The sequence below is a fragment of the Dreissena polymorpha genome, chromosome 5 (assembly GCF_020536995.1).
Source record: "Dreissena polymorpha isolate Duluth1 chromosome 5, UMN_Dpol_1.0, whole genome shotgun sequence".
NCBI lineage: Eukaryota > Metazoa > Mollusca > Bivalvia > Myida > Dreissenidae > Dreissena > Dreissena polymorpha.
Window position 1 is genome coordinate 69,955,421 of NC_068359.1, and position 15,079 is coordinate 69,970,499.

Here is a 15,079-nt window from a genome sequence, read left to right on the forward strand (position 1 = left end):
AAAACATTGGGTACAAACGTAGAAACGACACAATAATTTACAGTATTGCAAAAAAACAGTGAGTTACTTAACACGCATACGACAGGTCAATAGAAGAACGAAAATAGAGCAGTCTGTTGACAACTGCTCTTTAGTTAATCGAATCTTGCATGTCTCAGTTACCAACTGTCGTGAAAACCTCGACACGGTATTTTTTCATTTGTTCCCAGACACGGAAACACATACACAATACATGTAAGGCAATTAAAACATAAGGGGTAATAATACAACAACATGAACAATTATTGTCCCTTAACGATGTAACATTATCAAAATGATTTATTATTTACGTTTGTTGATAACCGGTATTTCTTGATCGTGTATATCACGTTCTTTTATTAGTTTTAAACGTTTTAGTAAATGATCGAAGACGGGACCAATGGATTGTAAGGAAAGGCAGGTATCAATTTCATTAATTCATTGATACATCAATTTGACATAATTTTATTGACATGTTTATTTCCCGGATTCGATCGACATGTATATGTTAATTTATACTAGCACGAAGCTGAATTTTATTATTTACATTTTTTTATAATAATTTTTCAGTAACTGTACTTGTGTGGCTAAGTCTACTATTTGTAACAGTTCATTCTCTCACCGCTTTATACAATGGTTGCTACTTATACTTTCCCTAAACCACTGACATCAATATAAAGTTGCAAACACATTACTGTTAAATGCATCCTTATGTGCACGTATATTGGAACTAACGCGTCGATTGCGTACAGTAAACAATTGGGAATGATTAAATATTGCAATAAAGACACTACCACTGAGTTCAACCTTATTGTCACGGAATAATCTGAAATTTCGACTAGGATATATTTCTACAATCTGCCATTCCTCACTTTTTGGTTTGTATTATCTTTGTGTAACACTACGAAAACATTAGCTATCGTAACAGCCACGTGATCATCCTAGAAAATCATGCATTCCATATCGACGTTATAGGATTCTGATTCTATAGTTCACCATTATAGTAAGTATTTCTGAGCGTCTGTAAAAACACCAACCATTACAATCGGATGTTTGCTTTTGATACATCAATTTGACCTAAAATATGGAGTTTTTTCCATGAAGAATCATTTTCAACAGTTGACTGTTGTTTGATACATTTAGTTTAAATGTTACTATTGTGATTTTTTGCAAACAACATGTTCATATATTTTAGTTTATTTCCATGTTGTTGTTTCTTTGTAACTTAATGGAACGATTGACTGAAGACAACATTTACTATTCAGACATCTAGAGATGAATTAGTTTCGAACGGAGATGTATTGTTGCGCTGATCACAGTTCACAACCACTCAAATTTAGCACCAATTTTGCAAAACGGTAATCCAAGACGCATGACTGATTAATTCATACAGCGTTTGTCTTGTGGTGTTGTGTAATATGGACGTGTTAGATTGTTGTTTTTATTTTCATTATGTAGCTTGGTCATGTAAAAGAACAGATGCCTTAACATTGATTGTTTGATATGAAACTTTAACAACAAAATACCCGATTGACATCTTTTTTTTTCAAAAAGGTAATACATGAAGAATATAATTATTATATAATAAATGTTTGGGATTTACGAAAATGACTTTCATAGATGTGATCACAAAATGCATGCGTGTGATATTTTTAAGAAAAGTGCGTAATTCAGTTGTAATATAATTTACTTGTAATATATATTAATTCTTATATAAATTTATTTTAATATACATTTATTGTAATACTTTAATGGCCAAAGCTTTCCATCAATTAAGCGCTTCTCGTAATAACTGTCCTAATTTTCAAGTATTGAGTTCTGAAAACGCATTTTTGTTTTTTTAATGTTTTTGGAAAGGATTTTTAAAATACCAGTCATGGCTTTAACTGTATTTATACATTAAAAAACAAACATGTACCCTGTTTAATCTATTATTTTGCAACTGAAATTGTTGACACATGCCTCATTTTATTTACAGCACGATTTGATGGATCAGCTTTAAAATACAGTTGATTTACGTTTGCGCAAAAAGATGGTTAAAATCATTATTATTGCATAAACTCTTTCTATAATTTCCTCTTGCGGGTAGCAGAAATTTGGCCAAAGGAGGGCTTGAATGGGAGAAATCGTGTATACACAAGGCGATTCACGTGCCGTTCAAGCCCTGTTATGTGTTTTTCATATCCTTAACTGGTCCACGCGCAGTTACTTCCCTTAGTGGATTCAATGAAGTCATTATAAACTTCGTTAATAACTCCAGCCTTCGACGACTTTCCAAGCATAAATGGGCAACTGAATAAGTACCAGTTTCCTCATGCATGCAGGAATAAACAGAACAGAACAGAACAAATATTTTATTTCACTTAAGCATATAACAGCTCATCGTGATGATTCAGAATAATACATGCATGCGTGGAAAATTGTTCGAAATCAATATATAACTAATCAAAGCACAAATAACTAATAACAGATTGTATTATACAATACAAGTTTACCAAAATGTTAACTAATTATCCGATAGGTGAAAACAAGTATGTGTGAGAGTGTTTTGTGTTAATATAAACACTGCTCTTATTTTGACATATAAACAACATGTGTACCGAAAACAGTGGTACAGGCAACACAATATATGCATTCAGTTCATTATAAAATATACTCAAATGAGAAAATAGACGTTGAGTCAGGTAAAAATAAAATTATCTCTTTTTTTTAAAGCATATTAAACAGTAAATAGCTAACTTCCTAAGCGGTCCTTTATTATACTATTCAGAAGTGTCAAAAATGTGTGCATACTTGGTCTAACTGAGAAGTATGATGATATTTATTTTATGCTTTCCGGTGGTTTATAGAGAAATATCAGTGAAATAAACTGGTATTTCACTGTTTGAAACAGTGAAAAAATACAGTGAAAAATAACGATATTTTTCACTGTTTACAGTGAAATGACGTCATTTTTTCGACGAAATGACGTCATAAATCATGCGACATTATCCAGTTAAACATCTTTTACAATGTAAATAAACGGTGAAAAAAGCATAAAATAAAAAGAAAATTTGTTGGAATCGATGGAATATCGATTTATTCGCTCGTGATCATAAACAATACATATTTTCACTCGTGGCTGCGCCACTCGTGAAAATATTCTTGTATATGATCAACTCGTGAAATAAAATCGATATTCCATCGAATCCAACAAATATCCTCTATATATTTGGTTCTTTCCTCTAAATAAAACGGACATTTAAGTATAAAGTGATAATTTATCTTCTAAATCGTTTTAGATTGCATAAAGCGCACTTTCTCTCGTTTCTGCTAATGCTATAATGTCTTCCTGTTTCAATTAATAAATTATGCGATGATAGGCGTATTTTAGCAATGATATTTCTATGTTTTTTATTGTCAATCACATCTAAATACAAAGACCTTTCAAATACAGGTTTAAGTTCTTTATACAGTATTAATGAAGTTGATGAATCAACATTAACTCTCCACTCAGATACATACTGGTCTCTGAGTCTAGTCTTTAACAAAGGAATAAAGCTTTCAATAATAACTGACCCAGGAAACACCATACATCTGTAAATCCTGTTTGGTTCAATATCTTGCGAACTTTGGAGGACCAATTAACAGGTGTTATTTTGTGTTTCAATTTCTAATCTTTGCATATTGATGACAGTAGTAAGAATACTATTTCCTTGTTTCTTTTGATGCAGTTTTAAAAAATATTTTATAATTCTTAGGTATCTACCAATGTATAAAGGGAATCGGCCAACTTCAGCATACAGTGACATCGAATTGGTTGACAGTTTTACATTTAACAGTCTTTTACAGAACTTTCTGTGAATACGTTCAATATTAGTTGCCGTACTAAATCCCCATACTTCGCAATTATAATTAAGGATTGACAAGACATATGCATCAAACAACTTGAACATAACATTAATTGGCACGTCCATATCTTTTGTAATGCAAAACAGGGAATTCATCGCCCTTGTAGCTTTGCCATATATTGTATTCGTGGCAGGTATAAATGAGCCCCCACTTGACATAACGATACCAAGGTAGTTAAAATTGCTAACTATTTCAATTTCCTTTTCTTTGTAGGTCCATTTGCATTTTTTGCTAAGCGCGCCCCCTTTTCGGAAAACCATTATTTTTGTTTTGTCAATATTAACAGTAAGATTCCATTTATCGCAATATGATTCTAAATTATTCAATGATTCCTGGAGTCCTTCTATAGTTTCTGAAAAAAATGACAGCGTCATCCGCAAATAGAAGGAGGGTAAATAGACAATTGATCTAACGTTATGCCGGCGTTTAGTCCGTTTTGTAAATTAAATTCTATATCATTAATAAATAATGAAAACATGATCGGCGATGTTATTTCTCCTTGTAATAAGCCGACTTTGCTACTGAAAAGGGTCCGAAAGTGAGCCCATGTGTTTAACTTGAAGTTTGACCTCGCTATACATAGAGCGGATTAGTGATATAAGCTTGCCGTCGATTCCCGATAAAATCATTTTATGCCATAGCTGTCCGCGATTTATAAGGTCATATGCCTTCCGGTAATCGACGTAACAGCAGAAAAGTTTCTTTTTTACTATGCAGTTGCTTTTCTATTAAATGATTAAGAATGAAAATCGCATCAGCAGTACTGCAGTTGGGTTTGAACCCGAACTGAGCATCTGTAAGAATGTCATATGTTTCTGCCCACGATTTAAGCGTTCGTTTATCACACCTGTAAACAGTTTCGCAAAACAGCTTATCAACGTGATGCCTCTAAAATTGTTTGGATCGGAACTATCGTCCCGTTTATATACTGGAATAATAACTCCCGTTGACCAGCTCTTTGGAAATTGTTTTCGTATCTAAGATATAGTTAAAAAGTATTTCTAATGGTTTGACTATAATTTGCACTGTTTCTTTAAAGTATTCATAAATTATATTATCGTTTGAGCCTGTCTTATTATTATTTAAACGCCTTGTAGCTTTTATTATTTCTTCTGCGGAAAATGGGTTTGTCTAGATCCGGGTAGGAGCTGACTGGATTTTCTATGTTATCAACTGCCGTAAATAACTGTCACTTTCGTCGTTGTTTGCATTGACGTCAGCCTCAGCAGCTAGAGTATTGAAATATTCGTAAAATTCTTGCAGCGATATATTATCTGCTTTCGGTGATACCGTTTTTTGTTTAAAATAGTTTCCAGAATTCTCGAGGCTTTTTGCGACTCATATTATTTAATTTCATACCCTGTTCTCTGTTTAAACTTAGATTTCATTTTCCGACATAAATATTTATATTCTTTTCTTGCTGCTAGCATTGTTGTTCGTGTATGTATATTCTTAATTAAATTATACTGGTAAACTGTTTGAATATATTCAGTCCGTTTTGCTTTGCATTCTTCGTTAAACCAGCGTTGTTTATTTGTGTCAGCAGAGGCGAATCTATTATGATCGTTAATACCATAATTGCTTACTACATGTTTAAAATATTTTTCCCCTCGTTTATTTAGAAAATCAGTAAACTCCGAGACTAATAAATCCGGATCGCATCGCGAGTGCACACCTGATTGTAAATTGTGTTCTAGTTCTTGAGCACCGTTTAATATGTCGTGCACGAAATTATCCCTGTACTCTGGTTTCCATTTAACGTATACGCGCTGATTATTTTTACCGTTAGTAATAATCGGGTTGTTCGTGCTTAGAGCAAATGTCACTGGGGCATGATTTGAGAATTCCGTGAAATCGTGCACATTAAAATCGGTCAAATCGTGGAAGTTTTTGACTGATGTTAACAAATAATCTACTGTACTTTCCCCATTATGGGTAAAACAAGTTAATTTGCCAACTTCTTTATCGCGAAAATAGCCTACCGTTTACAATTCTTATATTAGTAGATTTACATACGTCTAACAAATAATCCCCAAACCTATTTGTACCAGAGTCACGGGCTGCCCTCTGAAGTGGACTATCTATTTCAAATAAATCAAATCACCTAAGCTTCTATCATTATCAATAAAATCAGCTTTATGGCCGGTTCTTGCATTTGTGTCCCCGTGGATAAATACTTTTCCTTTATTATCAAAAAAGTTAATATCAGATTCTAACCAGTTCAAAAATGTTTACGTCATACATATCATGCATTGGTGAATTTTCAGGTGGAATATATATAACAGCTAAATAAATATCATCTTTAATATTGAAATGTGTTTTATCAATTTTAAGCCATAGTAGACAGTCTATGTTATTTCTTACTAGAGAAACTCCTTTGCGTATACTGTCTCTAATATATACAATGATACCGCCGCTCGAACGTCTTGCTTTACGGTGTTTGGAAGCGTCTATACGAGTGTATGGGATTGCTGTAACCTTTAAAATCAATTGTAGAATTCTTGTTAGTCCAGGTCTCGATTAAACAGATAATGTCATGTTCGACCAAAAATGACAAAAGTTTGCTGTCACCACGCTTTGTAGAAGATAGCCCTTCAATATTCCAAGAGACAACTTTTATGGTACTCTCACTGTTTTCCTATTCGACGTACAGCCGTTTGTTAATGAACAACCTGTCCACCGTAATATATGCCAGCTTGCCCTCTGCGCGTGCCGCCTTCATAATTGGCACCAGCTTTCTTCTTTTCTCCATTACTTCCGGGGGATACTGTTCAGCGATGCCAAATGGGGTTCCTTTTAACTGATTGGCTGCTTTCCGCACCTTTTCCTTATCTGGGAAAAACGCAAATTTGGCCACAATTGGTCTCACCTTGTCTTGTCTGAAAGCTCCCACTCTGTGTGCCCTGTGAATCTTTATTTCATCTTTTGCATTTTGAATATGTAGTTTGGTGACAATAAAGTCCAAAATAGTGTTCTCGCAGATTTCATTTTGTTCTTCCGGGATTCTAAAAAACAGAAGGTTGTCCCGCATACTTCGGCATTTCAGATCAGTTAACTCCGCCTGAAGTTTTCGATTCCTTGGCGACATGTGCATCTTCTGTTGTTGTCAGGTGTTTTCATATTTTTCAGCAGAGTGTCCAACTGCTTTTGTTTATTTGATATATCCTCCGCGGCACTACCACTAAATTCACACGATTTTTTCTACTTCAGTGATTCTGCTTTCTATGTCACTAATCCGCTTGTCAACTTATCTATTCGTATGTTCATGGTCGAGACACTTGATTCAATTTTCTTGAGTTGTGACAATTTATTGTCCATAGGAATTAAACGGTCCAGTATTGTCGCTAAAATGTCGTGGTTAGGAGAAATTGGACTAGCTAATTGCGACATAAAACTCTGTCCTTGATATGCCGGTGTGCTCATTATAAATTGCCCCATGGGCGCATTTGGCATTTGCGAATAATTGAAACGATTGACTTGCCTGTGCTTGTAACTGTCCATTTTGACCACTTGACCGTATCCTGGTGTACACACGAAACATTTTGCGCCATTTTGTTTTCTTTGGTTTCTTTGTTTGCCTTCTTGGCGTTACTGTTTGTTGTTGTCTGACCGTTATCCCGGCGATTGTTTTTGACGGTTTACGTTTTCTAGTCATCCAGCGATATGATCACAAAATCAAAATAAAGATAAAAAAATCCTTTTCTATGCACGTTTGAGCTTTTGAAAATGTAAAATATCCCTGTATTTTTTGCTACACAAAGAATTCCCTGAATTCCTGGCCGCCATCTTCACGCATGCGCAGAGAATCCAGATAGGCAATCAATATTTCGATCCACTTTTCAAATTACACCATCTGCACTCTCTTGACAACAGTTTTATTTTATTGGAAACGTCAATGAAGATAAGGTTATTTACTAAATACTTTCAAAAGACTATGTTGTAAATGTAAGTGTTTATGTAGGGAGGCGGAAAACTTCAACGGGCGAGGCATGTTCAGGGGTGATAACCCCAAAAAAGGGTTAGAGTAAGGGTTAGGATTAGGGGTCGGGTTTGGGTTAGGGTTGGGTTTAGCCTAACCCAAACCCTAATCCGACCCCTAACACTAACCCAAACCCTAACCCTAACCCTCTTACCCCCCCCCTTACCATGCCTCGCCCGTTGTAGTTTTCCGCCTCCCGTTTATGTACCTTCAACGTTCCTGCTGTATGCTTAATATACATCAGTGACAATATGTTGGCAGTATTAATTTTTAGAAAATTTAGTTGGAACGAAATAAGATTGACCTGTTCGAAAGAAACATAGATGAAAACAATGACTTATTCTGACGATATATTTATCAGTCACGACCAGTAAAGTCCAAACTAATTCCTGACCTCATTTCCTACTTTGCGCGGCTGCATTTCAAATTTGAATTAATCCACTGTTCAAACACATTTTAAATCCAAAACTGCCTATCCGAAGCCTCGTCAATTTTGATGACGACCGAGTGAGGCATATGTAAAACACAACCTTGAACCGTATGACTTCATATGAAATAATCGAATTATTTTGTCGATGTCGAATAAACAAGATATATTGTTTACAATGTTATTTTAATTTATTTTGGTATGTGTGATTTGTTAATGCAATAATAGTGAAAATATACGTTTATATTTGGCATGCATGCGTATCTCATGTGGCTGCACATGTTGAGTGGTGAAAGGTTAAGGTCAAAGGTCAAGGTCAAAGGTAAAATTGTGCGATATTAAAGATAGCAACTCGATATTTGGCATGCATCCGTATCTCATGGAGCTGCACATTTTGAGTGGTGAAAGGTCAAGGTCATCCTTCAAGGTCAAAGATAAAAATTTTCAATGTTGAAGATAGCAACTCGATATTTGTCATGCATGCGTATCATGGAGCTGCACATTTTGAGTGGTGAAAGGTCAAGGTCATCCTTCAAGGTCAAAGGTCAAATTTTGCAATATTTAATGATAGAAACTCGATATTTGACATGCATATGTATCTCATGTAGCTGCACATTGAGTGACGAAAGGTCAAGGTTAAGGTCATCCTTGAAGGTCAAAGGTCAAGGTCAAAGGTCAAATTTTGCAATATTGAAGATAACAACGCGACATTTGGTATGCATGCGTATCTCATGGAGCTGCACATTTTGAGTTATGAAAGGTCAAGGTCATACTTCAAGGTCAGAAGTCAAATATATGGCTTCAAAGCGGCGCAGTAGGGCATTGTGTTTCACGAACACATCTCTTACAACGCTTACAACACCTACCTGACATACCACAATGGACTCCACCCAAACCATTGCCCAGGCCCCACTCCAGAACCCCCCCCCCCCCCGCCGAAAAAAATGTTTTTTGTTTCTTTTTTTGTCTTCTTATTTTTGAAATATAATCTAATACAACAACAACAAACAACAACAACATTTATTTCGGCAATTAAGCTACAAATAAGCTACTAGCCTACAATTAGATAAAGCAAATGGTTATTCTTCAGGTAAAGATTGCTGTGATTGTTAGTTGACTACAGAGGAAGAAAGATATTAGTAGTACAGGTCAAAGATCGTGAATGTAATGTTAGTGCTTGATGGTCATTGAATATTTTTTTGTTAACATAAACATAATATACCGAAATCGCGTTTGGGTATAACGAGAAAACTATTTAGAATATATAAATATTACAATATTACAATAGTGCATTAATGACCACACACCTACATTATTCCCCCTCTCCACTCCCCCACTCAAAAAAATATTTTTGGAACATGGTAAAAAAAAACACAAATATTTATTTTTATTATTTTATTTTTGAAATACCGACCAACCATCACACCCAAGCTATTGCTATCAAACTTGAAATATAATCTTATTAGTTGGTTTTATGTCTTTACAAATGTTCAATATATTGTGGAAAATATGACTGAACTCAGAATCGTCTATAATGAACCACTTCTTTTAAACATTAGCGATCAATATGTTTCAAGTATGGTTCTCTTCAAGTTAGAATATGACTATGTTACCTTGATCTTATTGAATATCAACAATTTCCCCATTATACTGTCAAGCACTCGAAAAGTCGAGCGCGCTGTCTTCTGACAGCTATTGTCATTTATATATGCCAAAGTAAAATCATATGCATCTTAATTTATTTCACACTATGACTAAATGTTTCCCAATTGTCACATGATATATTTTAAAGACTGAATCTTTCAAAAGAGATTTTAACGTTGTATTTGATTAATTGACACATTAATGTTTAATTATGAAACAATTAGTCGTGTAATAGTAAGCGCAATTAAATCCAAATGGACTATAAAGTATTTATGGTCACCTGGGAAGTTTAAAGAGGCCTTTTCACGTTTTGATAAATTGATAAAATTATAAAATATTGTTTCAGATTCGCAAATTTTCGTTTTAGTTATGATGTTTGTAAGAAAACAGTAATACTGAACAATTACCATGCTCTAAAATATCATTTATATGCATCATTTGATGATCTAAAAACCTGAACATTATAAAACGTTGGTACGCAAAACGATTGAATACTTTGGAGAGTTCTGTTGTCGTTATATTGTGTTACACTACAAGGAAATTGTATGTAAAGTATAAATACATAATCAATTGTACGAGCACGAATTACCGAGTGGTCTTTGTGTTAGACTTTTACTCCAGGGGTCGATGGTTCGAGCCAAGTAAGGGTCACATCATTTTCTCTTTCTTTAATTGTATTCTTGTTTTTTTTTAATTGGAACTTTTTAAATCCAATTTTTAAATTTATCAATAAAACAAAATTACCAACATCAGTACCTGCCAAAATCTGTGAAAATGCACCTTTATGACACTTCTATCAAACGCCGATAATTGAGAAATGGCAACGAATACATAACTATGTTGATAAGTATAATAAAATTTCATCTCACATAATAAATCTTAGATAATAAAGTATACATAGTCAATCGCACAACTTTTTTTTCCGCTTTCCGCTCTTTCCGCATATTGGTTGACGCGGTCTCTATAAATACCCGATGGTGTTAACACTGAGTCGTCATCTGGCTTCGGACCACGTCCCAACCATGAAGAACCTTCTCATAGCTCTCTGCTTGGTAGCGGCTCTACTCTCCGCCGCTGATGGTAAGTCAGCGAGCTTTGATCATGGTGTCGTATTATGGTCGTATTGTCATATATTTCCTTGTATTGTCATGTCTTTATGAAAGGTGCGGTATAATCCTGGCATACTCCTAGCATGAAGCTAACAAGTCGGTATACCTATTAAAAGGACTTGTAAACAGATTTTCGTAATTTTTTAAATTAATTTTTTCTAAAGTATAAAGTAGTAATTCAACTGCATATGTTATGCTATGTATGTAATTTCGAGCAATAAAACTATGATATTATGTAACAGTGTATTTGTTTCTATATGCTAAAAGGTTCTTTGTTTGGACAAATGACAACTTGCAGAAAAAATGTACACAGATTCAAAGAAAAGTAATAATTACGTTCCAAAAAGCAAGACTTTGAAAAAAGTACAAATATATGTTCGTTTATTTTAAGTCAACAATCGCAATCCAAACAATAAAAAAGCGTCTGTAATGCTTTTCATCGATAATTTAGCAAAAACTATTACCGAGATAGCGCTGACTTTGCCATTCGCTCCACAGTCAACAGTTAGAGCGTAAACTTTGGCATCTAGGGTTCCCGTGTAAGAGACCCAGAAATTGTGTTTATAATAATAATTTTCCTTGTTATTATAAGTAATTATAACTCTTTTTAATGTTTAACTTTTGTTTGTAAATCATATTGATTACTATTTCAAAAAGTACGAAAATCTGTGAATAAATACCATCAATGTTTACATTAAGAACAACTATAAAATAAGCTAACAAATCAGAATGTTAACTAACAATACCAATTGTAATGTATGGATGCAAATACAAGCTACACTAAAAACTAACTACTATCAATTTGCTTTTTTTTCTTGCAACGTTCGGTGGTTGCAACTGTAAAATGTAGTGCAACACGAAATGTAAAACTAAAAATGAACATTTAAAGTAACAATACAAATTGCAATGCATGATTGTTAATGAATGCTATATAATTATAAAAAGAGCTATTATTAATTTCCTTATTTCTTGCAGCGTTTGGTGGTTGCAACTGTAAAAAGTGGTGCAACAAGAAATACGAGTACCCTGCCGGACGTTGCGGCAAGTATGGTGGTGTGTGCTGTAGACCGCGCTGGGGCGGATATGGCGGCGGCTGGAGAGTCGGCGGGTGCTGGGGATACGGTGGCGGTTTTGGAGGCGGTTGGGGAGGCAAGAAATTCGGTGGTTTAGGTGTTTATAGCGGCGGTTCATGATACGGAAGCGGATTCGGAGGCGCCGGATATGGTTATGGTGGCTTGGGAGGTTTTGGAGGAGGTTGGGACGGCAAGAAAGGCGGTTCATGGGGCTACGGAGGTGTAGGTGCTTACGGAGGCAAATGGAACAATGGTGGTGTCGGAGGCGGATATGGAGGAGTATACGGACGCTACGACGATGACGATTACGTTGATTTCTATAGCTATGGAGGTGTAGGCGGCGGATGGGGTTCAGATGGAGGACAAAAATGGGGTTGGGGAGGCAAGAAAGTCGGCGGTTGGCCCTGAGGAGGTTACGGAGCTGGTAAGGCTGGCAAATACAGGCAGGGCAAGAAATGGTAACATTTTCAAGGTACTTGCAACAAGTTTTTGTTATATTTTACAATAAATATTGTATGCGCTCAAATGATAAATAAATAAAAAAAAATGTTCTATGAGTCGAATCAGTTATATGCATTGTAAAAAAAACGTCACATCTTATTTCATTAAAAATTAATTATTGCAGATAGAGCTTGTGCACAAAACCTATGATGGTTACTATATATATTTCATCGCATAAGCGTAGGAGTAGAATGAATATGGTATTGAGTGTTTGATAATAACATCCTACAGTAGTTATGAGCTTTATCAATGACAACATTTTGACTAACTTGTTTCAATTTAACCAATTTATGACTAGTGGACTCTCCCTTTCTTCTAAATTGGGTAAATTTATTTCCACAATTATGGATGTCTAGTTTATTTATTTCTATATTTAGAATATTTCTTACAGCAATCCCTGTAAGCAGACAGCGCAGACCCTTGTGAGATGCCGCAACATGCGGCGTCTAATCTGGGACTACGCGGTTGCCAATGCCTTTTTTTCTAGACGCTAGGCTTAAATGGGTTATATATTAAGTTTGATAAGTATTTTATCAAGGTAGAAATATAATTTTCAACTTAAACTGTGAATTATTTTTTATATTCATGTCCTGCTTTCTAGGTCTATGCCACGTGGATCTCTCCGGTATCGACCCGCATGATTCTGGACAACGATGCTCAATCTTTATTTTTGTATCTACCATTCTGATATTAGACAGGCAATAAACGCATTTGCAAACGTTTGTATGACCTCCGTTTTATTAAGTCTAGTTTGTAAAAATATTGTCATCGTTGCAACAAAGTGTGAAGTCAATGTTTTCACCAAAAGAGAGCAATAAAGCTGTCATTGATATTGTCGAGCGGAAAATGTTATAATAAACATATTCGCAAGTGTAGCCCGAGACAAGCCTGCGCAATCGCGCGGTCTGTTTAGAAAAAAGACCCTGTCCACTAATGAGACTTCGAAACATTGCGTAACTTTCTAGAGAACAGCATATCTCCTGACAAGACTAGCAATGGTGCAGGCCCGCCTTGAGCGCCGCTGACCTCGTATGTCATAAGACCCATATTAGCATGCCGCTGCTCATTTGTTGATTGCGGAGGTGTTTTGATTTCTTTTGTAATACTATATTTTTCAAATGTGCATGGAAACATAGATTTTCACGAGTTGCAAAGACCCATTTATCACCGGCTTGGTTTTTATGTTGTATCTGATTTTGTTGTTGTTTTTTGTGAAAAAAATGAAGAATTTTATCGTCATGACAAACACAATCACGCCAGTCCTATTGATTGTATGAAATAGGGACAAATGTAGGTGGGCTTTGTTTTCAATATATTGAACAACGTTTGCCACTGATATGTTAGTTTATTTATGTGAAAGTATTCATACAAGTTCAAACGTTCACTATATGAGTAGTGCAATGTATTTATTCTGTTCGAATGGCCATTATATGAACGTGTTTTAAGTGATTTCTTTTCCTATTTTTAATTATAAATATTTTTATATTTTTCATTTTCTAAATAGTTTCGTTGCGATTGTCGGTCCGATTCATTAAAACCTGCAGATTTAAAATCAGCCATACTTTCAAAAACATGGTAAAATTCTCACTGAACAGGCTTTTTTAGCCTAGTTTTCCAAGAACGTGGCTCTAATTGTAACGCTCAGACTTCACAATCCATGAGTCATGGGTTCGATTCCCCACACCACCTCCAAGTCGTCCTTCATTTGAGAATTTCGGAAAAAATACCATAAACACGGAAAGTGTCGCCTTTGATTAGCCTGTGCCGAATGGACAAGCTTAACTGACGACACTTCACGCACTTGCATTAAGCCCAGTTTTCCCGGAACGAGGCTTAAATGTTTCTGACACATTCACTCAGTCCTTAAGAAAATGTTAAACGCTTTATTTAACACGTGTCCATTTCTTTTGTAGAAAACCGTGAAATAGAAAAATTACATAACATCAACGAATGTGGTATTAGAAGGAAATTACCACATAACCGCTAATATTGTTGCAACATGATTTGAATATTAACATTAACCATTCGTTGTTTTTCCCACCAAAGTACGTGTTTGTTAACAAATCAAGAATAAATGTATTACATAAGTGTTCTGAATTTATTAAATCTATATTTACGTTTTGTTTCATTAGACGTACTTCGGTATTTTTTTGCTTTGTTAAATACTATGACTCTATGAAGCATCATGATCAAAATATGCTCGTAATAATTAAAAAAATGTCTGAACGTATGGTTACGCTGTTCGTGACGTGACGTTCATGTAACAATGATATGGTTCGAGCGCGGCGTTTCCCAGATAATGTTGTTTTAATCTCTCTATCATTCCGTTGATAACTAGATCAAATACAAAGATTCACATGCTCACAAATTAAGAATATCGACTTTTAAGTAACGCGAGGGTATTATTAATCATGTAGTATTCAAGTTGCATATGTAT

The 15,079-nt window shown here is 35.0% G+C and overlaps 1 protein-coding gene across 34 annotated transcripts in view; it reads left to right on the forward strand.

Moving 5' to 3' along the window:
- LOC127832143 (keratin-associated protein 21-1-like) overlaps positions 1 to 13,364 on the forward strand; it is a 43,514-nt gene extending 30,150 nt beyond the window's left edge. For all 34 annotated transcript variants that reach the window (XM_052357432.1, XM_052357414.1, XM_052357409.1 and 31 more), the window contains one exon: positions 13,244 to 13,364. Coding sequence is in view for 29 of the 34 variants with exons in the window: in XM_052357437.1 (XP_052213397.1) it covers positions 13,244 to 13,347 (104 nt within the window). In the remaining 5 variants the exon portion in view is untranslated. The remainder of the gene's footprint in view (positions 1 to 13,243) is intronic.
- Positions 13,365 to 15,079: the final 1,715 nt, after the last annotated feature.